Source organism: Lutra lutra, chromosome 9 (assembly GCF_902655055.1).
Source record: "Lutra lutra chromosome 9, mLutLut1.2, whole genome shotgun sequence".
NCBI lineage: Eukaryota > Metazoa > Chordata > Mammalia > Carnivora > Mustelidae > Lutra > Lutra lutra.
In genome coordinates, this window is record NC_062286.1 from 66,273,603 (window position 1) to 66,297,526 (window position 23,924).

Sequence of the window (23,924 nt, forward strand, 5' to 3'; positions counted from 1 at the left end):
CCATTTTGAGAATGCGCCAGGTCAAGCCAAAGAGATTAAGGGTGAGAACCTCGTGGCACAGAGTGGTATGGCAAGAAGGATTGAAGTACCAGTCTTCAGTGTAATTGTTCAAGGGACTCTATAGAAATAAACAATTTTCAAGCCTTCCTTCAGCAGATTTTGAAAAGCTTGATGGTGCTAAACGGTTTCTTGTGAACATCATGATGCTGCGGGAGCTGTTCATGGCAAACCACCTGGATAATGTTGATTTCTAGACCCCTAATTGATCCTAATGCTAAATGTGCTCTCTTCCAAAGTAGCCTCACATGTCAAACATGCAGATAAATTCAGCCAGTTCCCCCCATGGCTCCATGACCAGGACAATTTTGGTTTGTCCCCGGAATAAGCCCTGTCCAGCAACGTTTAAGACAGGTGCCTGTTAAGGACATGTGCTACCAAACAGATCCTTTGAATCTTCATGGCCTTGACCCTCACACCGCCTTTGTCTGCTAGTTCCTGCTTTTTCTTACCTAAACTGACCCTTAGCTCACTTTCCTGGGAGCAGCATTTCATCCATCATCTGCAGATAAGACTATTAATTTGCCTTGCAAGGTCTTCTTACTCTGTTTGGGTGAACTGGCACTTGCTGTCTAGGGAAAGAGAAGAGATGCTGAATTAATGAGCGTGGTTCATTTGAATTCTCAAGAGTGGTTCAACAGACCAGGCTCCTTCGAACAGGAATCTGCAACACAAGATATTCTGACCTTTTAAATGCTATCAAAAGTGTAACATAAGTGTACTCTACTTCTGCCTATAGTAGCATAAATCAGAGTAACTGGCTTAATTAGTTTTGTTTGCAGCAAGCTGAGTTATTAAAAAACACAACTCCTTGAGAGCAGTTGGTATTGCCATCTGGCCCACCCCCTTGCTCCTGGTCTCTCTCCCTTCTGCTCCTTGCAGTCCAGAAGCTGACACTTCTCCAGACACACAGTGTCTTGGCTGTGAATGCAAGTGGATGTGTGAGGACAGGAATAAGGTCAGTCCGTCATCCCAAGAATATTTATCTGGAAGGAATATGGCCTTAAAGTGAGGAAGAGTCCATGTGGGAGGAAAAAGGGCAGTAAGGGGCTAGCCTGAGGCTAGGACCAGGCTACTCCTACTAAGACCACCTTTCAGGAGCCGTCCATGGAGCTGTGAACCCTGTATCCCATCTGGCCTAATCAGAGGTTCCCAAGCAATAGGTACGAGTCACCTGCTACACCACCAAGTCTGCTAAGCCCGAGTCTGTGGATGTTCACCTTGTCTCATTCTTATCATTGCAGGGCTCTGGTTTTCAGGAATTTCCAACAGCATTGGAGGAAGAATGGTTCTCTAGTGCCTTTAGGATCTTTACTAGTAACACTACCCCTACTTCAAGTCTATAAGATTAAAGGTCTTCCTTATAAAATGAATTCTGTGCCCTGTGAGTCAGCTTGATTTTAGTCTTCTGCTAACTGGCAACTGGCTTTGGAGAATTCATTGAACTTCTCTTGGAAGTCAATTTTCTCCTTCAAAAATGGGAAAGTTGAACTGGATAAAATACAGAGTACTTTATAGATTTAAATTCTAGGATTCTGACTTCCTGAACTAATTCTGTCCCAATTTCTATTTATCAGCATGAAGATATCCATTCTCAATCAAAAACATACACATGTATGTATATGTGTGTGTACATTTGCATGTAAATATTCATTTACATGCAAATTCATCTCCTAGTTTTGTTTTGTTTTTTTTTTTTTACTGGCAGCACACACCACACCCCCACATACAATTCATGCTTCTCATCATTTATGAACCAACTAGCAATTATGGGCATTCAGGGAGCTGTAGCCATACACATTCCAAATCAGGGATTTCTTCTAAAAGCGAAAAGACCCTCTAACAATTGGAAGGAAGGAGATGCCTGGGTGGCTCAGTCGATTAAGCATCTGCTTCCAGATCAGGCCATGATCCCAGGGTCCTGGGATGGGAGCCCCACATGGTACCTCATATTGAGCTCCCTGCTCAGCAGGAAGCCTGCTTCTCCCTCTGCCCCTCCAAGCTGCTCATGCTCACCCTCTCACATGCTCTCTCAAAAAAAAAAAAAAAAAAAAATTTAATGCAATAATGAGCACACTGGACTAGAAAAAGTCATCTCACTGAGGAAACATCAGAGACTTTAATTTGTGGCCAAAAGTTAACCAAAACGTTCTATCCCTCAACTGTATTAGCTGGCAAAACTAGTGCTATAAATATCTTGTTTGCAAGATTTTTTAAAGATTTTATTTATTTGGGACACCAGGTGGCTGGGTCTGTTAAGCTGCTGCCTTCAGCCCAGGTCATGATCCCAGAGTTCTGGGATCAAGTCCTGCATCGGGCTCCTTGCTCAGCAGGGAGCCTGCTTCTCTCTGCCTCTGCCTGGCCACTCTGCCTGCTTGTGCTCTCTCACTCTCTCTCTCTCTGACAAATAAATAAATAAATAATAAATAAATAAAATCTTTTAAAAAAAAAAAGGTTTATTTGACAGAGAGAGAGACAGTGAGAGAGGGAACACAAGCAGGGGGAGTGGGAGAGGGAGAAGCAGGCTTCCTGCCAAGCAGGGAGCCCGATATGGGGGTCATCCCAAGACACTGGGATCATGACCTGAGCCGAAGGCAGATGCCTAACTCCTGAGCCACCCAGGCACCTCTATCTGCAGGGTTTTAGAATGTAAAGATTCACCACTTTCTTTTATGTACCTGAAAATTAAAGTGAAGGGGTATAAAAATAGTCATCCAAGAGTGAAAGTCAATCCATTTAATTAATGTTCTATTAAATACACATACTAGAATACAAACTACAGTGTGGGTATGGGCACAAGTACAAAAAACTGAAATAGTCTTTGAGAATCACCAGACCCAACGCTTCTCCCTCACATATCCTGTCTTACAGAAAGGCCTACATAAGGATCTGAAGGAAAAAACCTGAAGTTTTCCCTTACCTGGTAATTAAATCAATGCCTAGTTCCAATCCATGTCCAAGACCGCATCCCAAGACCTTCCATCACTTTCCATTAGGATTCAGGTAGAGAAGCTCTATACTATCCCTCTTTGCTAGGCAAGAACTATAAATGACCACCCAGCCATGTGTGAATAACCCAGTTCCTGTCTTTTATCTTAAGGACTGACAAACCAGTATTGCCTTCCTAAGAGTGATAATGTAACTTGCGATTTCTCTGCCACTTTCTCTAACACCTCTGCCTCTCTCCTCTTAAGGATGCCCTATCTCAGAAAGAGAAGCCACTTTTTCTATCGGAAACTCATGAACAGCACTCTCAAGATGAGGCCGGTTACGTCAGGGGCAGCAGTGACCAGAACTTCATTTTTCTGCAGACTAGAGACTTTTATAACAGAGCTGAGATTTCATGCCTGTATTCTCAAGTGTCCCAAGGTCTACTCTTGCTACTGAATCTCACATTTCCTAGAACTCTTGAAAATCTGCTCTTGTCACAACATGAAATAGTATTTTACATTCTGAATAAGAAATTAAGACTATTTCCTAGAATCAAATTCAAGATCATTTTTCAAATGAACACTGTTTTCCCCATAAACATTATGGACTAAGATAGTATTAAGGGAAACTTGGTTGTGCCCAAGTACCCAAAAAGCAAACACTTCTGAGTTCTTATATTACAGAAACAGCAGTTATCTCAAATATAATCAAGACCCAGAAAATAAGCCAAGAGGAGCCCTGAAAATCCAAAGTACTTAATGATGCAGGACCCATAGACCATGCACTATAGCTCATGCTTTTTACAGCCAGGAGAATATAAGGTTCTTCACTCCGATTTAAAAAACAATTCTAATCAACGTGGTTATCCACTTTCCCAAGGTATGACCAGCCAGCACAAAGAGCAGAATTTAGAAACAGCAATGAGAAAGAAAGTTAAAGTCAGGCCTGCTGAGGGCAGCAAGGAATACTGCCGTGGGCAGGCGGGTGCTTGAAGTGACCGGAAGTCTATTATTTGAAAGTAAACACTGAGCAAGAAAAGAATAGTCACGTGGGGCTATCTGATGTAAGGACTCATGGTTCTCTCCAACATAAAACTGTGCGGCCTGTAAGCATCAGAAGTGGCTAAAGTTCACGAAGTTTGAGAGCCTAAGGTCCTAAGTTTGTCTGGAAAACTTACTCCATCAAGTAAACACTGGCCAATGGGATTACACAAGTAAAACTTTATTTTTATTATTATTTTTAAAACTTTGGCAAGTTTATCTTCACGTTCTTTTTTCTGACCAGTGGAGCTTGACTGACTAAATCCCTACGCCAATGCTTCCAGAATAATCTATCATCACTGTGAGTGAATGCATAGAGCCCTCTATCAGACTCCTGTGTTTGTACTCCTGTGATGCTTCTGAAAAGGTAGCCAATACTCACCATAACTTTGCACGTTTTCTTGCTTGGTTTTAAATTACTTCCATTAAGAAAGTAAATGCATCACTAATTTAATGATTATTTTTTCCTGTTAGATCTTCTGGCAATGAACCAAAAATACAAACATTTAATTGACTTCAACGGGGTCTAAAGAACATGACTGCCATCAGCTAGAAGGGGTTCAGGACTTCATAGCAACAACTGGCTTCCTCGAGTGGATGGAGGCTGGAGGCCAGATGCAGCTGACACTGGTTTGACTAAACAGAATCAAACTGAATGTTTGCCATTGTTCAGGTACAAATTTATTTATTTACAGAAATATATACACACACATATATAGATAGATTATAGATACAGATGCTCTCCTTTGCAAAAAGGAAAATGGTCCCCTAGATTTAAAGAATTTTCATAGCTTTATTATTGTCACTGGAGTTGAAAACCTTAAATTCTACCAGAAAAATACCTAAGTCATCTAGGTTTTCCAATGATAGCTCACTTCTTAGATATTTAGCAATTTCTTAAACTATATGTCCAGTATTAAGCTTTCTATGTCATTAAACCAACACGTATTGTCATGAAAAATGCACTATGCTTCGCACACACAGGTATAGTATGATAATTGAGTCTATTTTTCAGAACTTCTTAAGCTGATGTCCCATCGAAGTGTGTTTAATAAGGCTACCAAATTACCATACTGAAGCTTAAAGATCAAAAAGCGTCATCTTCTCCTTTAACCACTTAACACGTCTGTTCACACAAGAAAACCCAACACTCTAGGGTCCTCAATTTAAATCAGTTCTGGTATTCTATAACCGCTGAAATTTTCCTCCCCAGAGACATTTAATTTCTATTGTCCAAATTCATTCATAAATGATGTTCTGACTTTTTCTAAGCAAAATAAAAGATTTATGAGAGCAATTACTCATGCTATAGTGCCCCACTACTTAATTTACTGACAACTTTGCTTCAGAGAATTCCTGCTGGGCTCTTCCACACACAGGTTATCCTCCCCCTAGTCAACAAGGTCATTTTGTGTTATCAGCGGTTTTTGTTCACTCACTAATAACCTCAACAGAGAATAAGAAGAAATCTGAAAACTCAGAGTAAAACTTATGAACTAGGCGATGTGACGTGTAATATCCTCGGTGGGAAGTACTCATTAGCATTGCAGGCGTCACGCAATCTACACGCACCATCGGCACTCACTAGAAATGGGTTGGAAATTCATGTGCTTCCCCTTTGGTTTGGATGGGAAGGCTTTAAAAAGTAGTTCTGAACTACACATATGCCAGTGTTTCCCCAAGTTAACCTAAAAATCCCATCCACCCAAAACTCAAATTTTCAACCCATACCCCAAAGGTGTTATCTGAGAACCTCGGGCTGGAGATAAGGAATGAAGTTTCACAGTACCTGCTGGGCTCAGTCCCTCTCAGTCTCGGAATTCGACAAGAAAAGGAAAGCCGCTAACTCTCTTCTTCCCAAGAAACTTGGATTCCTCACCACGTAAGGCATGTCAACCCATCTTATACAACACACACTCACGTAAGGCAATGGCTTTCACCTGGTCTAGTCATTAGAATCATCTGAGGAGCTCTTCTGCAACACAGCCAGGGCCAGACCAATCCAACACGCATCTGCCTGTGGGGCCCAAGCGCTGATGATTATTCAAAGCCCCACAGTGATTTTAATCTGCAGTCAGGTTGAAAAACATTGCTCTCTCTGAAGCAGTGGTTTTGAATCAGGAGCAATCTTACCCATTCCCTAACCCATGGGACCATGTCTGGAGACAGCTTTATTTGCCATAACTGGGGCTTGCTCGTGGGGAGAGCCCCGTGTGCTGCCAAACCTCTTCAAATGCAGAGGGCAACCTATTACAACAAAGAATTATCTGGTCCCAATGTGAGTGATGCCACTGTTGAGAAACACTGCTCTAGAGAAAGAACTGGGGGGAGAAACAGCTTGCTCTGTCTCTAGAGTTACCCTCACAAAAGGAAGGAAGGAAGCTTTCAGGAGGGAGCTGAACACTCATGGACCCTGTCTGTTTCCTCATGGGGGCTCTCACTGGCTAGGGTGATGACGAAGGAGAGTGTGAAGCTGCTGGTCACTAGAACATGCTCTAGGTCTGAAAAGTAAATGACACCCACCAAGATAGCTAAGCAATTTTTTTAGATGGATGATAAAAAAGAGAGTAACGTTTCTTCTCGTCATCCCTTCTCAGTTGCTGATAATCAGCAATATGTGCCCCTAGAATTAAAATAAAACTACTTTTGAGGCGCCTGGGTGGCTCAGTGGTTTAAGCCTCTGTCTCTGGCTCGAGTCATGATCTCAGGGTCTTGGGATCAAGCCCCGCATTGGGCTCTCTGCTCAACGGAAGCCTGCTTCCTCCTTTCTCTCCGCCTGCCTCTCTGCCTACTTCCGATTTCTCTCTGTCAAATAAATAAATAAAGTCTTAAAAAAATACTTTAAAAAAAATAAAGCTACTTTTATGACCTTTTCAACTGGATTCATAATGCCCAATGGGTGAACTACTTGTATGGGCTTCTGATCACCAGAATCATGTTTGCCTGGAAGGTCAACAACAAACAGCTGTTGCTGGAAGGACCTGAGTTCTCGGCATCAACCATGATGTGGGCTAAGGAGCTCCCTGTTAGGGCGGATCTGCCAGCTGATATCTGGAAGCGAAATGCCTTGGTTTCTCTGTGGGAGGGAACACTTTCAACTAAGAAAGTTTGAGCCAACCTTGGAATTCAATGGGATCAGGTAAGCAAATCCCCCATTCTCCAGGAGACTCTCTATTTGGGTACATGTCTGGATAAAAGTGGCTATTCAACTATTTCATTTACAAATCTGGTGCACAGCAAGTGACTTGAATGAACAGACAAATGCCTTAATGCCTAGATGAAAGTGTTGAATCTACCTCCTCTTCGCACATGGAATTCTCTGCAAACTGAAAAACAGCTGAATCATAACTTCTAAAAAAGCGAATGCACTCATGAGCATGTTATTCAGCTTGGAGGGTTTTTTTCTGTTTTGCCTTGGATTTTGTTATTTTTCAGTCAGCTGCTAATTTAAACATAGCTATACAGTCTTAGCTTTTTTTAAGAAAGGAAAAATATCCCCAAATTCACCCTTGTATCCAGTTGGAAATTAAGCTGTTTAAACCAAAGGAAACTCTTGGATACCCAGTTCTTCAACTGCCTCCTCCACGGAGTTTGTAACAAGATTTAAAGATGTCCAAAGCACAGTCAACTCAAGCAGTAATTGTTTTCACTAATGTTCCCTTGTTGTGTGTATGCGTGTCTTTTTGGAGGGAACGTTACAAGACCGTATTCGGCCAATATGTGTTTCTTTTCAGTTTCATTCTGCCACAATGCAGACACAGTTCCACCAGCTTTCCCTATTTTTTCCCTTCACTCAAAAACCTCCAAGTGTTCATCCAAAAACACTCATTATCTTACACAAACTACAGATTATGACTGTACATGACTCAGCAGATCTACAATTTGGGATTTATCTTGATATCGGTTCCTACTTGTTTCTAGGCCAATGATTCAACCAGAGTGTGGGGGGATTAAAAATATGACAAGTCATGTCTTACCATCCATATCAAAAATTAATTTGTAATGGTGGGATACATGCAGGCCCAAATTTATAGGCTGATGGTCCATAAACACCTCATTGTGCCACTTCATTTTCTAATTAATTATTGAAATAAAAATGCAATGCCAATGCACTAGAAATATACTTTGGTGAGGATAGCAACTGCCAGAAGATTTGTCACTTATCAGAAAACCTGCCGTAAACATAAGACTTACAGTGTAAAAAAAAAAAAAGCAACTAAATACAGTGTCATTCTAAAGAATGCATTTCTGCTATACCACACTTTTAACTAAATAAAATGGTTAAATTTTAAAAATCATTTGCCAGATCACAAAGTCTATCTGCAATCAGACAACAATAAGCCATGATGTAATGTCATCCTCATCTAGAAATATACCTTACTTCATGCAAGGTGTTTCTTAAAAATTGCACTTGAAATCTTTTCATGTCCTTTAAAGCATGTCTTGATTAAACTAGAGGAGTTCTTTACTTAAAAGAGCACTTTGGGAAAGAAAAAAATTGCTTTGTAAGTAAACTACCTGGCCCCTAAGTAATTTTTTTTTTTTTGTTCCAGATACAATGTTTCCCTTAAACAGTGTACGCATTTATTTCTCATGCTCATTAAAAAGTAATGGAGAAATGGAAAAGTCATTAACTTGAACTTTGCCGTTAACCCATTGCTTCCTGAAAAACACCCTTCATGGCTAGTGGCTCACCTCATCCATGGCAATGCGACTAAAATATCTTTTTAAATGACTTTCACCTCCTGTGAGAAGTGCACAGCCGCCGCTGCCCACAGCAATCAGGGCAGCTTCTGGGCCAGTCCTTGAAGGAGGGAGGGAGGGTGTAGTTAACGTAGCAAAAGCCCCAAGCAGCCAGCCAGAAGGCCTCTGCACCCAGGTCACTTGGCTTCTCCCACCTTCTGCTTTCCAGCCCAATTCTGAAAGCAGCAGCATCCCGTCTTCCCCATCTTTCCAATTCCATTGCACATAAAAAAGAGCATTGGCTGAATTAGAAGCCAAGCTTCAGGAGTCAGTTTTCAGCACTAGGAGAAAAGGATTAGGATGAAAGGGGCTCCAACAGGTAAATCCCCAGGTACGGTATTGAAAATGTACCCCTTCCCGTCACTCACTGCTCACATTGGCCACCCCCCACCACTGCTCAGAGCTGACTGTGCATGGACTACGTAGCAGCTTTCAAATAAAGCAGAAAACCTCAGGTATCTTGGATGAAAAAACGCCACAGTTTATAAAAACAAACCTTTTAGTTCTAACTCAACCATAAGTAACATGAAAGGCTTGGGAGGGGGTTTTGTTTGTTGGTCTTAAGAAATGATTTCTTTTCCCCCTCTCTGGAGTTCAAAGTGATTTTAGAACCAAGATACAGGAAAGTAAACCCCTTCTGAAAGGTTTAGGGTCTGGTTTAGGGCCGTGTCATCAAATGCAGTGGAGATTACACTTTGGAAACCAAAGGAGTGTCCAAATACATCTGTACATTTTCAAGAAGAACATTTAAACATTTGGGAGGCTATCTCTCAGTATAAAAACATGCTGTTCAAAGTATGTTTCAGGGAATCTGGGAGAGGGTGGTGGGTTTTGCAAGAGTGTGGAAGGAAACATTTGATGTGTTTCTCCTACAAAGGGAAGTGCCCCAACACACGGATAAAATCCTTGAGGTAAGGTAAGGCATAGCTACAGGCATTCAGGCAATGGGGCATCGAGCTTGCTGAGGGATACCATATTTCTTTTTCCAATGTTCTTCATAATAAAATTCATTTCTTTATGCACTAAGCTGTTAAATGGATTCAAAAACCTCTGGGTCAACCGTTGGATGAGAACCCCTGTAGGAAATGGCACACACTAGGAAAATACCCAAGTTCAAGACCGGAAAGCCTTAGCTTGGTTCTCTTTTTCTCTTCAATCCCTACACATCTCACCCTGACCACTCAGAGTCCCTTGGAATTATCGTTCCTCTCCTTCCCCTAACTCCTCACACACCCCCCCCCCCCCCCCGGTCTTCGCCAGGCTTACTCGGCTGAGAACAGTACAAACCAAAACAAATCGAGGGGAGGAAACACTCGGAGCCTCGAGCCTCGGAAGCACCTGTTACCTCCCCTCCCCAGCCACCTCTCCATCCAGCGCCTGTACTTCTAACGTGTCTGGAAAGCCCTTCATGGCTCATAACTCTCTAGTGAGTCGCCCCAAACAAAGCGGTTCCCCAGGACGTACTGACCCACCGTTCATGCCACTGTAGACACTCCGGTGATGGGGTGACACGTCCTCCTGCGCCTGTCTTCGGAGAGTACCCTCCCTGCTGCCTCCGCCGCTGCCTCCACCTCCTCCGCCCACGTGTTTGTGATCGGGGCTCCCCCCAAAATGTTGTTTGAGGTGCTCAGGGCTGGTGCCCCTGGCTCTGGGTAGATGTTCCAGGCTCCCGCCGAGGGCATGTTTCTGCAGATGCTCGGGGCTCCCTCCGCTGTGCTTCGAGTGCTCCGGACTGCCCCCGGGCCTGTGCTTCTGAAAGTGTTCCGGGCTCCCACTCAGCACGTGCTTGGGCAGCGTTTCGGGGCTGCTCCCGGGGTGCGGGGGCCTTTGCTGCTCAGGGCTGCCCTTGCACAAGGGTTTGTGGTGCTCGGGGCTGGGTCCTTTGAGTGCTTTGGGGTGATCCGGGGTTCCGGCGGTTCGGGGTTTCTGCAGATGCTCGGGGCTGGTGCTGCGGTGCTTGGCGCGCTCCGGGCTGCCCTCGCCCCGGGGCTTCTGCAGGTGCTCCGGGCTGCCGCTGCTGGCGTGGTGCTTGTGGTGGTCCGGGCTGTCGGTGCTGCCCGTGCTGGAGGTGCTGCTGCCGTCGCCCACGTCCCGCACATAGGGCGCCGTGGAGGCGGTGAGCTGGCACAGGCTGGCCTGGCTGTCGATGGAGCAGCGGCTGCCCGCACAGCCGGCGCCCTTCTCTTCGTCGAGCAGCACGCAGAGCTCCTTGAGCTCCATGTTCTCCTTCACCACCTCCTCCTGCTTCACCTCCAGCTCCTTCAGCTTCTGCAGATATAAGGCCACTTCCTTGTGCATCACCCCAGCCGTGTAGCGGCCCAGTCTCTGCCACTCCCGGGACACCCTCTTGCCTTTCTGCCGGTCATCATCCAGGAAACAGCAGAGGTCCCTCAGCTCCTGGTTGTCCTCCTGGAGTTTCTGGTTGATATCCTGAAAAGAGAGAGATAGCCATTCAAGGGCGGTACCCAGGTGAGGCGGCCTCAGGCCCAGACCTCCTGGGAGGGAGACAGGAATAGGTGAATTCTCTGTGATGTAAGGGGCAGAGGTGAGAAGCTGAGAGGCCGCTGATGACTGTCATAAAAATCACAATAATGGGTCTGGGTTATGCTCCCCACCCAGGGCTTACTTGTATTATCTCATCGGATTTTCACAAACCACTTGGGAAGTGATGATTATCATGGTTCTTTTAAAGAAGAGGAGACTGGGGGCGCCTGGGTGGCTCAGTGGGTTAAAGCCTCTGCCTTCCACTCAAGTCGTGGTCCCAGGGTCTTGGGATCGAGTCCCGCATTGGGCTCTCTGCTCAGCGGGGAGCCCGCTTCCCTCTCTCTCTCTCTGCCTGCCTCTCTGCCTACTTGTGATCTCTGTCTGTCAAATAAATAAATAAAATCTTTTAAAAAAATAAAAATTAAAAAAAGAATAAAGAGGAGGAGACTGGACCTCACAAAGCTTCACTTGCCCAAGGCCAATATCCAGGGAGTAGTCACGTAATTTGCAAGAAAACCCTAAAACCAAGGATCCCCTCCCCTGCCCCACCCCCTTCCTGGAAGAAAATGGCTGCTCGGCAGCTGAGAGATGCTTAAAAGCTCTGAGGCAACAGGCCTTCCATCAGCACAAATACAGCACTGCCCGGTGTTCAGCCCCTGACACAGGACCAACAGCCCGGATCCCACAGGGGACCAGCACAGCTGGCCTCCAGTGGCATTTCTGTCCCGCACATCTGAGCCCTACTGGCATACCCCCTGCTCATCTCCCAGGCATCCCACATGAAACACGAGCAACACCAAGCTCTTGTGAGATTTTCTTTTCTTTTTTAAAAAATATTTTATTTATGTATTTGAGAGAGAGCACAAGCAGAGGGAGAGGGAGAAGCAGACTCCCTGCTGAGCAAGGAGTCCCCTGGGGGACCCAATCCCAGAACCCTGGAATCATCATGACCTGAGCCAAAGACAGCCGCTTAACCAAATGAGCCACCCAGGTGGCCCTCTTGTGGGATTTTCAAAGTCCCCTCCTCAAACTGTCCCTCTCAGCAAACGCCGCTTCCACTCAACCTGCTGCTCTTCCTAAGAGCCTGTGCTTGTGCCTGGCTGCTTCTCCCTCACCTTTCACTCCTGAACTAACAGCTCTTCTGAGCCCTACACTTCTGAGATTTAACTCATCTTGTCACCCCCATGCTTGGCATGCTAAAAACCACCGCACGCCCTGAGAATAAAGTGCAGAATCCTTTAAGTCTCCCAAGACCGCAGTCCTCTTAACCTGGCCCATTTCTCCTGCACAAATGGTGGTCTGCTCACTCATTCACAAGGACTTAGTAAGCAGCTAGTATGTGCCACGTACCAGTCCAGGTGCTAGGAATGTCTCAGTGGACACCACAGACATCTTGACATCCTACAGCTTTCATTTTGGCGGGAAAAACCGACATGGCATGTTGTGAAAGTGCTGGGAAGAAAACTGAAGCAGGCTAAAAAATACTATTTTTTAAGAGAAGGCACCTCACTGAGAAGGAAAACATGTGAGCCAAGACAGAGTGGAATGAAGGAGCAAACATGTGAGGGAAGAGGATTGCAGGCAGAGAGAAGGGGAAGGATTTGCCCTGAGACAAACATGGCTGATGCTGCCCTGAGACAAACATGGCTGATGTTGCTGTGAGGCCAGTGTGCTTGAAGCATGGGGAGCACAGAGAGCAGAACTGGGAGAGGAGGTGGGAGAGAGGAGACCCAGAAGCTTGGGTGTCAGGGCTGGGTAATGCTGAGCCTTGGCAGCCACGGGAAGGACTCTGGATTGGTGGTGAGCTGAGGATAGAGAAGTGACACAAGAGGTCATTTTATAAAGAATCACCATCGTTCTGTGTGGAAAACAGACCAGAGGAGGGGGCGATGGAGACAAAAAAGGGAGACAAGATAAGGTGGAAGCCAGGAGAGATCAGTTAGGAGTCCACCAGGCTGGTCCAGGTAGAGGGAGAGGATAGTGGCTTACACAGATGGCAGCAGTGGAGAAGGTGGGACCTATCCCTTGACCCCCAGTTGAGCCCCACAAACACTGGCCTGGTTTCAGGGCCCAAGGAACAAGCCCTTCCCCTCCTTCACTTGGAATGTGTTCCCCTAACCTTCTGTACAACCTAATGGCCTCACTTTATAAATCACTTCCCCAGAAGCCATCCCTGACTACTACTATCTAAAGAAGTTGTCTTATACACTTCTACCATTACCCCCTTTGACTTTCCCTCTGTGGCGGTCATTTCAATCACATACGGTTGAATGTGGATATGAGAACTCACCAGACCCTCGTCCCAAGAATGGAAACCCCATCTATTCTCTCCACCTGTGTGTCCAGAACACAGCACCCCCACTGTAGATACCTGAACCAAGGAACTTTGAAAACACATTGTGAGGTCCCCCTTTATTCTCCAGTCACACATTGAGTAAAGGGACCGTTTCTTGAAGCACCTTGGTTTGGTGGCCATGAATCAGGGGCTGTTCCAGGACTGTTACCTAAGATTTCTCCTGCTTTCCGAAGCCAGAAAAGCTCTGGTCTTGTGACTCCGTCATCCAACCCAGAACTAGAGGCACTTAGAGGAGACCTGATCGTGGTAAACTCAGGTTCATTCCAAACCTTTGCCTGACACTGGTGAGAAAATAAACTCTAAAACATCTGCCACCCACACCCAGCACCCCCTGACGGTATGGGGGCCCAAGGTGAGAGTCACCCAGATGAAGAAGAGGATTTTGCAGTGTGGTTTTTTGTTTTTTTTGTTTTTTTTTTTTTTTTTTGACAGACAGAGATCACAAGTAGGCAGAGAGGCAGGCAGAGAGAGAGAGAGGAAGGGAAGCAGGCTCCCTGCTGAGCAGAGAGCCCGATGCGGGGCTCGATCCCAGGACCCTGGGATCATGACCTGAGCCGAAGGCAGTGGCTTTAACCCACTGAGCCACCCAGGCGCCCCTGCAGTGTGGTTTTAACTCCAGTTCTAACTCTTGGCATCCTGACTATCGGCTTCCTTGTTTCTGATGCCCGTCTCTTCTCGTTATCACTTTCTGACTTCAGGCCTGGCCATTTCCAAACACCCCCCACGTGGCCTCCCCTGCCTTTGTCTGCCGCTTCCTCTATCTTTCCTCGCCCACCCAAGCCAAGTTCTCCATAGCCAGACTGAGCCTCAAAATCACTCCCTGAATGTTCTCTCTCCTGCATCAATCCCATCCTCTCCCTTTTACCAGGAAGATGAATAAACCCTTTGGCCAAGCCAGGAAGGCTTTCTCCTGAGCTCCCTCTTTGTCAGCTAATTATGAAGCTTGCTTATATCCCAGCTTCCCAACTAGAAGAAACTGTCCTCTTCCCTACACGAACTTACCTAAGAGGAGAAATTCCTCTGAGAAGTCTCCCCTAGCCCCGGAACAGCTTCTGGCTGCCATGGTGGCAACAATCACAAATGAATGAATGAAGTAACTTTCCCACTTACTGCTTAAGCCTCTAAGATACCATAGCTGGAGGACTCATTGGACATCTTTTTTCCTTTTCCAATGTAGATGCCCTAGCTTCTGGGGGCAGACTCCATTCTAAAGTCATCCTTTGTGTAGCTGACGCGCCTGGCATGGCTCCTTGCGCACAGTAAATAATACGTGTTTATGGACTGACCAATGCTTTAAAAGCCTTAGGCCTGTGGCCAAAACAGGATATAGCTCTGGCTACCAAGGATTTCTTACTATTGTCTCAGTAAGCCCCTGCAAGGTTGGAGTACATGTCATAAGCAAGTAAAGGATCTGTTGACATTGATGCTTTCGGGGAAATCAGAAGCTGTGGAGACTGTGAGACAATAAGACTTAAAAAAAAATTAATCTTTCTAAGCTTCAAAAATTATTCGACATTTAGTTTAATCCTGCCATTTCATAGAAAGTTCAAGTCATATTCTTCTCCATCTCAATGAACTTCTGTCTGAAAATACTTCCTTTCGACTATCCCACAGGTATTCCTGACTTCTCCAGAACTGGGAAATACACTGGTGCTTTGTGGAGTTAATGGCTTTCCAAACGGAGGGAAGCATATACTTGCCAGAATTCCGGCTGGGGTAAAAGGGGTAACGGCCTACTTAGCTTTCTTTATCACCACGCCTTCTTCCAAGAGCAAATAATATTCTTGGGAATACAATTCTGAGCTATTTCCTTTACCTTCTGTGGAAAAGCTAAGGAACAGATTTGATAATCACCTTCTAAGCCAGCTTCTTCAAATCTGCCACATTAAGATTTGGGCTTTCTTTTTCAGAACACAAAGTGTCCTTTGAACATTGACACTGGCTACCAGATGTTATCCATCTGTCTAAAGTGGACATTTAAAAGATTCAACCCACCTCATGGCCTACCAGTCAAAATTTCATACGTAAGACTCCTAAGTACTCTCTCTGTGGTTAAAGAATTGTTCTAGTTTGTAATTTTTCTTCATTGCAGGGAGCAGGAATCCGTGTGTTGGGGAGCAGAGAGGAACATTAACATGATGCATAACCAATCTACAGAGCCGGTTCCCCCAAATCTGCCCCCACCCCCTGAAACCCCAGGTCAGAGCAACCTGAGCATTGGTTCATCAGGGCACAGACATGGTTCTCAGAATCTAACTCCTTGTAAGATCAGAACCAGAATCCCCTTCTCCACCCTTGCAGGATCACACATTCTAACCAGAGAGTGTCAACTAGCTGAAAGAAAAGAAAGTCAGCCTATTTTAAACACTGTATAGCTGTGTGACCTTGAGAAAGCTATTAACTTCAAATGTATCATGTAATCCTCATCAAACCTTTTCCAGAATTAGCATCCCCATTTAGCAGATGAGAACACAGAAGCTCAGAGAGGTTAACAGCCTGCCGACGCTGCCCAAATTGTCAGACTCTAAATCCTTTCTCTCTCCGCTGCCCCACACTGCTCTACCTCTGAAATGTTTAAACACAGACAGGTCAGCGGGGACTTGGACCCAGTCACAGATCCCTCAAGGGAAAGACCTAGTGCTCCCATCTCCCCACCTCTACGGCCACAGTACCTAGTAGCCTTGAAAATATTCATTACAATTTCAAAAGCAGATCACAGAAAGGAACGTAAAAAAGAGAAATGTTGTGGCCTTCATAACGCTAACTTTAAGGACCTCAATTGGGAGTCCCACACCATCAGAGCCAAAAACAAAATAAAAAATCCTTCCTTCTAGGTAAGTCAAAATAAGTTGACTGCACATATAATTTACTAGTCAACCACATTAGTGCATAACGAGAGTGTCCAGGGATGTTCTGAGCTAAGATGATGGATAGAATGGAGAAGGCTGGCCTCAGCCAGGCTTCACCACAGCCCCTCGGGGTGGCCCAGAGGCCTTGGGAGCTATGATGTTGTACCTGGCCACGGATGATGGAAAGGAGTAGAGGCCGCATAAAAAAGGATCCAGCCCCACCTTTCTGAACTTGATAACGAGATGGACAAAAATGTCTTTTTAAGCCAGGTCATGAATCTAGACCAGGAGACTCTCCTACTTGGGGTGAAACTGCCCTTCGCTGGCCTAATAGGTATTTCTCTAAATGAAGCTACCAGAAAGAAGACCAGCCTCCCTCACCACTCACATAGACACACACACACACACACACTAAGACAATCCACACAACCCAAGAGAACCTTCAAGTATTTCTGAACTATTATGTTGATGCTCCATACTATTAAAATCCTTAGGAAGTTAATTACTTAATTAAAAACTCTTCCAAGCTACATTATAGTTCAAACCATGGAAGAAGATTAAACTGGAGGGTTATGAACTATACCTTTGTCCAGCTTTGCCTAAAAAACCCCATCATGGGGGCACCTGGGTGGCTCAGTGGGTTAAAGCCTCTGCCTTCGGCTCAGGTCATGATCCCAGGACCCTGGGATCGAGTCCCACATCGGGCTCTCTGCTCAGCAGGGAGTCTGCTTCCTCCTCTCTCTCTGCCTGCCTCTCTGCCAACTTGTGGTCTCTGTCAAATAAATAAATAAAATCTTTAAAAACAAAAACAAAAACAAAAACAAAACCATCATGGAGGCGCACACCTATACATTTACAAGGCCTCTCCTGATGACAGTATCTACCACTGTCTTGTAGTCAAGTCCAGAATTAAAGCTTCTCCTACGTTATCCTAATGTCTTGTTGCAAACCCCCAGGAGATGGTTTTTATCATTTGCATTTTATTGATGAGTAAAATGAGGTTCTGATAAATTAATTACCCAAGCTCACCCTCCTGGCAAATGAGGATCCTAGATGCAAACCCACTTCTGAGATGATCTTCTCACTATACTAGCCTGTCTGTAATTCCCCAAGAGTATGGTACTTAATAAGTAATACTCGAGTAATGAATTAAACCAAAGGAGAGTGGAAGCCTTGGGATTTTTCTGACTGTGGGATCTTTCTAACTGCACCCACTCTAGGAACTAGAGGACAGTGAGTTGGAGCCCTGGGGAAGGCGATCTCCACCTGCACTGGACCCAGCACCCAGGCGAGCCTCTGGCCTTCTGTCCCTCCACACCTCTCTGCCCCAGAATCCCAGAGCAGGAGCACTGAAGCAATTAAGAAAGTGTTACAGCCCTAGTGCGGTGGGAGTGGAAGGGGACAAGAACAGCCCGTGCCTGCAGGAATTTGCTCCCTGATGTCCCTGCAGTGTTTTCGTTTGTGTCTGGCTTCCTATAAACAAAAGCAGAACAATGAGAGGAAGGAATACCAGCAGGCACCCGCGCAAGCAGTGAGAGGAAGTTTGCGGCGGTGCGCTGGCAGGGCGGATCCCAGACCCCCTCTCCTGCAGCCCCGCGGGCGGGCACACTGCTGCCACACTCAAAACTCTCCAAGGAGAAGAGAAGTTGGTAGGGTTTTGGTCTTCTTTTCTTTTTTTCTTTTTTTTTTTTCTAATAGCAAAGAGGGAAGGCTGGTTCCAAAACCAAAGCGTCAAAGCTGACAGCCAGGATGGTACTTTTCAAATCCCTTCGCCCCCCTCAATACTAGATGAAATTATAATCAAACCGGGTGTGAAGGGGGGCAAGGGGGCCAAGAAGCCCCAGATGACGCCATCTGAATAGGAGCGAAGGAAAGCGCAGGAGCAGGTAGAAAATGTGAAGGCAGAGCTTTAGGTCCTCTGCACTGGGTGACATACGTCAGCTCCGAAGGTGGCGCCAGCGACTTCTCCCTGGGCACCCCGCCAGCCCTTCTCCCCAGCATTGGCGCCCTTTCCTCATCCGCCGGAGCAGTCACGGCTCCAGAGCACCTATAACCCTAACCCCCAAGGACAAAGATGCCCTGGACTCACTCTCTCGCTCACCCCTTCCCCTGCCTGTGTCCCGGCTCCCCAAACCACTGGTTTTCCAGGAAAATAAAGGTTCTGTATGCCCATTACTCCCCTCCCTACTTTCCAGCATCCTCGGCGCCCGCTCCTCCGGCCACAGAAGACCCCCGAAGGAGAAGTCCACACTGGCTCGCCCCAAACAGGGAAGAGGAGACCAAACGCTTCCAAAGTTCGAAAAAAAGTTTCCAAAGGGATGGGGAAGGGTAGCAGGGGGTGGTGACCGGGAGAGTGGGGAGGATCACCTGTTGACGGAGGGTGGGAAAGTTTGCCTGGCCCCACCTCCCCGGGGCGCCCTGCTCCCCGCCCGGCCCCGCGCTCACCTTGAGCCCGCGGATCTCGCCGAGGTGCAGCTGCAGGCGGCGGTTCACCTCGCGGATGAGGTTACTGTGGTCCAGCATCGCGCTCACCTTCTCGGCCTCGGCGCGCCGCAGGCTGCGGATTAGCTCCTCCTTGCTCCACTGCAGCAGCTCCTCGTCCGACACTTTGGACAGGTCCTCCACCGCGGCGGCGGCGGACGGGCCGGCAGAGGCCGAGGGACAACTTTCAGCCGCCGCCGCCGCTGCCGGACCCCCGACCGCCTTCGACATGGTATCCGCGCGGTGGCAGGTGCGAGTGGGTGGAAGAGGCAAAGCGACTCCCGAAGGCGCGGGCGCGGCGGGGCCGCCTCCGCCCACACACCTATGCGCTCCGGCGAGTCACCTGCACCGCCCGGCGGCCGCTGGGTTGGGGCGGCAGGGGTCGCGCTGGGCGGCCATCCTACCTCGCCATCCCCGCGCGCGCGCCCGCGCAGCCCCAGGGCCGTGCAGTTACCCGCGCGCTGCTGCCGAGGCGCGTCCCAACTCGGCGCGAGTCCATGGTGAGAGGCGCCGGGGAGCGGGCGCCGCTGCGGGAAAACCTGGGGGAGCAGCGGGGGCGCCCGGGGGCCGCGCCCCGGTTCCCCTGCCCTCTCCTCCGCTCCGATGCGAGACCGTCGCCCCCCACACTCTCGCACACACGCACACACACGCGCGCACTCTCCTCCCCCTCGCCCAGCTGCAGCCCCGGCTTCACTGCGTTCCTAGTCGAGCTAGGGCGCGCCGGGCTCCGCGGCGCCTCCGGGATTGCTCGAGCGACGCCGCCGCCGCCGCTGCCCGAGCGCTCGGCGCGACCCGCCTTCGTTGCGCCCGCCGCCGCTCCTAGGCTGCTCGGGGAAAGCCTGCGATTTGCAGCCGAGCCGAGCCACGCCGAGGAGGGGTGGAGGGTGGAGGGGTAAAGGCTGGACCCGCAGGAGGAGGAGCCTGCAACGGGGGCGGTCCGCGGCCGCCCGCACCTCCCGCGCGGACCGGACGCAACTGCCGCTAGATCGCCTCCCGGGCTCCCGAGGCGCTCTCCCCGCTATCCCGCCGGGGAAGGTCGGGGGCGCGGCTCCTCCAGCGCCGCGGCGCGGGTGGGGCGGGATGCGGGAGAAGCGTGAGAAGCCGAGCGGCCCTGCTGTCGCAGGCTCGCGCGCGCCACCATGTGGCGGAAGGAGCTCCTTCCTCCGCCCCTACGCGCAGGGTTTGTGACCCTGCTGGGAAACAACGCGCGACCAAAATGAGAGACACTTGGTATTTGCAGTGATTGGAGGTCAGGGAAGAAAGACTAGATAGATTAGATGATAGATAGATAGATATAGATACATACATACATACATACATACATACATACATACATACATTAGATAGAAAGAATAAGATAGATTGATCATATAGATAGACTGACCGACCCGGAGGATAACCATCGATTTCTACTTTGGATTATGGAAGAAAAGGTCGATGGCCAAAAGGGGGGGGGCGGGGGCCGAGGGAGTGTAAGTGGGGTGGGAAAGGAACATTGAAGAAAACCCTAGTGCTCTGAAAAGAGCAAAGAAAGGCTTTGCTTCGGGGCATTACTCTTTAGGGACCACCCGCCCCCAGGCCCTTGTCTTTTCTAAAAATCCACTACTTTGTGAAGAGCTTCAGGGGCCGGAATTGGATCATTTAAGTTTTATTTGAAAAACATCAAAGCCTTAAAGGGAAAATAAAATACCTTCACCTCCAGATTCCCTAGCCCTGGATTTTTAAGGTCAACACAGTCACCTCCCCTCTGAGCAGAGGACAGCCCCTTAAGCAGCCGGAACTGCCAGGGAGATTTCCATTTTCCTCCGCTGCTGGCAGTCAGTTCTTAGTGGGTTGGTTTTTTGTGATGGTAATTTCTGGAAGTGGGTGTTCCCTGTCCCCGGGTCCTATCTTTGGGCTGCAAAATTCCCTTTCCCACCTCCCCAGTTCTACCCTCCTGTTGCGTGAAATCAAACCAGAGCTGAAAACATCTGTTTCTTGCCTGAAGAAGTAAGATGCACTTGTCCTGGGCACATCATTTTGATGAGTACTCTCCTCTCCAGGATGGAGACACGCCAGAAAAGTGCAGGAACTTCCCCCCCAGAGGGTTTCGGAAAGCCAGGGTGCAGAGGGGCTAATCACCTGGTAGGGTGAGGCTCTGAATCAGAGTCCCTCCACCTGCAGGTCACTGTGCGTCCCCTGATAAGGCTACCACCTTTTAACAGATCATCAGATGGGGACTTTCTGGGTCCTAGCTTCCTGGAGAGCAAGGAAAGAGGTGCAGCCCTCTGACCCAGATGGCCTTAAAGTACCCGTCAGCTTGACTATAAACTTTAGACAGGTTTCTCCCTGACTATACGTCCCTGACCTCCCTTTTCTTAGAGCACTTCCTTTAGCAAACTTGGAATTGTGAATTCTTTCTCTGCTGCCTTGAGTTGTAAATCACCTCCCAGCTTTTCACCTGTTTCACCACCCAGGAATGTCCTGCTCCAGGACCTGGAAGCCATCCCTTGGAAATGTAATTATCAAGGAAGATAGCCCCCTCCCACCCCCGCCCCATCTCTCCTTCTCTCTGAAAGGTGTGGAGCCTAACTTCACTAAGTGCCAATGAGCAAACATAAATGGTCTAATCACACTAACCAACTCCCCTCACCCCTTCCCATTCCCAGTATCCTCCAGTATTTTCCCAGTAGCCCACCCTGGGGGCTTAGAAACCCTACTGTGTCTTGGGGCCCTGGGTTGCTCAGTCGGTTAAACATCTGGCTTTCCATCTCAGCTCAGGTCTTAATCTCAGAGTCTTAGGTTCAAGCCCCAAGTTGAGCTCCTGGCTGGACATTGAGCCTACTTAAAAAATAAACAACAACAACAACAACCAAAAAAAAAAAAAAAACCCTCCTGCCTCTTATGACAGAGGAGTAAATTTCAGTCTCTCTGCCCTTGGGTTTAACTGCAAGTGAAACTTGTCTTTGACACCTCCCCGTCTCTCATGCGGGCAGAAGGCTCTCTTCAGCACAGTTCCTGAGATCTCTTTTGACACAGGAAGGGAAAATACAAGTCCTGTCCTTGTCCCTTGTTAATTTGTCAGCTTGAACAAATCGTCTTACCTCTTGGGGCTCCGGCAGCTAAGGAGGTAATGGACATGAAGTCCTTTGTCAAGTTACCTACAGAAATGCCACTTTGTTATGATTGATACTACAACCGCCTAGCCCACTCTCTGGATATAGGAACCACCACATCTGGGTGGTTTTTCCTCCACCGGGTTTGTTCTTTAAGAGTCCAGTTCCAAAATCCAATGCCAGCGCTCTTTGTTGCTAATTCTCTCGGACAGTTAACCACTAAGCAGCTATTGAAAGGCAGATAGATGGCTGAGTGGAGGAACAAGACATGCGGGGAGAAGTCAAGGAAGAATGAAAGCAAAGAAAAATTTTCCACAAACTTCTATACCCTAGCAGCTACTTACTACTGGGCTAGATCAACGTGATGAAGTTTTGATATTTCTAATTTTGGTCACTGATTCAGGATAATTATGGAATGAATGATTTTGATTCATGTTGCTAAGGTCATGGTGGTATTGGGAACTTGGCTGCTAAAGACAGACGGCTCAAAACGCAATCACCTAAAGAAGGCATGTATTTTCTCTCACACAACTGACATTCAGTTGAGGGTTGGTATGATGTCTTTATGGTATCACCAAAAACTTAAGACTCCTGGGGTGCCTGGGTGACTCAGTCAGTTAAGCAACTAACTCTTGTTTTCTGCTCAGGCATAATCTCAGGATCGTGATGTCAAGCCCTGCGTTGGACTCTGCACTCAGTGTGGAGTCTGCTTGAGATTTTCTCCCTCTCCCTCTACCCCTTCCCCCAACTCACACTCTCTCTGTCTCCCTCTTTCCCTCCCTCTCTCTCTCAAATAAATAAATACAATCTTAAAACAACTTAGACTCCTTCTCTCTGCTCAGCCATACTTAGCATGACTATTTCCTGGCAACAAGGTGGCTGCTGGAGTGCCAGCCATCCATCTACATTTGGGGCGGGACAAAGATAGGACCAAATGCCAAAAGGACACGTGCCATTTTAAAATGTGTCCTGGTGATATAACACAGTGAATCTCATTTGTATCCTAATAGCCAGGGCTTGCCATGGAACCACCTCCCCGCTATAAGGGAAGCTAGGAAACTTTTTAAAGTTAAGCACCTTAGCACAACCCCCCCTCCTTTTTTTAAAGATTTTATTTATTTATTTGAGAAAGAGAGAGAAAGAGAAAATGTGCAAACAGAGGGAGGGACAGAGGGAGCAGGAGAGAGGTTATCTCAAGCAGACTCACCACTGAGCATGGAGCCCAACACAGGGCTCAATCCCACAACCCTCAGATCATGGCCTGAGCTGAAATCAAGAGACAGATGCTCAACCGACTGAGCCACCCAGGTGCCCCAAACATCTGACTCTTGATCTCAGTTCAGGTCTTGATCTCAGGGTCATGAGTTCAGGCCCCATATTGGGCTCCACACATGAAAAAAAAGATAAGCACATTAATGCCCCCAAGTAAAATCAGAGTTGTTTTAATAAGAAATAAGAACACATGATATGTGATGGACAACTAACAGTTTGGTATGCAACCCTAGCAGTAGATTCTGCGTATCTAAAAACCAGCCATAAACGACATTAAGTCCATAAGCCCTGGAGGTTTTATCTCATCGGTCGTTTTGAACCACCTCCATTCCATCCACCACTCACCATCACCCAGACCAGTCCCTCACTAGGTCTCACCTGACCCTCGTCACTGGTCCCTCTGACACCAGTGTCACTTGTCTTGAATCTGCTTTCCACAAAGCTGCCCCAAGGAGCTACCTACAAAGTCAAGTCCAGCTGTTTCACCTCCAACGGAGATCAAATCCTTGCACAGAGTTCTTGCCAGCCCACCGGCCTGATTCAGACCACTCTCTGCATGCGACTTTGCAGCAGCTCCCAGGCAGGGGGGCAGTTTCCCCAAGGATGATATGCTTGG

General features: G+C 47.5%; 1 protein-coding gene across 10 annotated transcripts in view; it reads right to left on the bottom strand.

Moving 5' to 3' along the window:
* Nucleotides 1-19,173, bottom strand: part of CCDC85A (coiled-coil domain containing 85A) — a 202,767-nt gene extending 183,594 nt beyond the window's left edge. For 6 of the 10 annotated variants that reach the window (XM_047745342.1, XM_047745339.1, XM_047745338.1 and 3 more), the window contains exons 1-2: nt 18,906-19,173; nt 10,244-11,201 (exon numbers count right to left, since the gene is read on the bottom strand). In XM_047745342.1, the coding sequence (XP_047601298.1) occupies nt 10,244-11,201; nt 18,906-19,172 (1,225 nt within the window). In that variant the 5' untranslated portion in view covers nt 19,173. Of the gene's footprint in view, nt 1-10,239; nt 11,202-18,905 lie in introns of all 10 variants that reach the window. The other 4 variants (XR_007130046.1, XR_007130047.1, XR_007130048.1 and 1 more) reach the window with 1 other exon arrangement.
* Between the last annotated feature and the right edge of the window lie 4,751 nt (nt 19,174-23,924).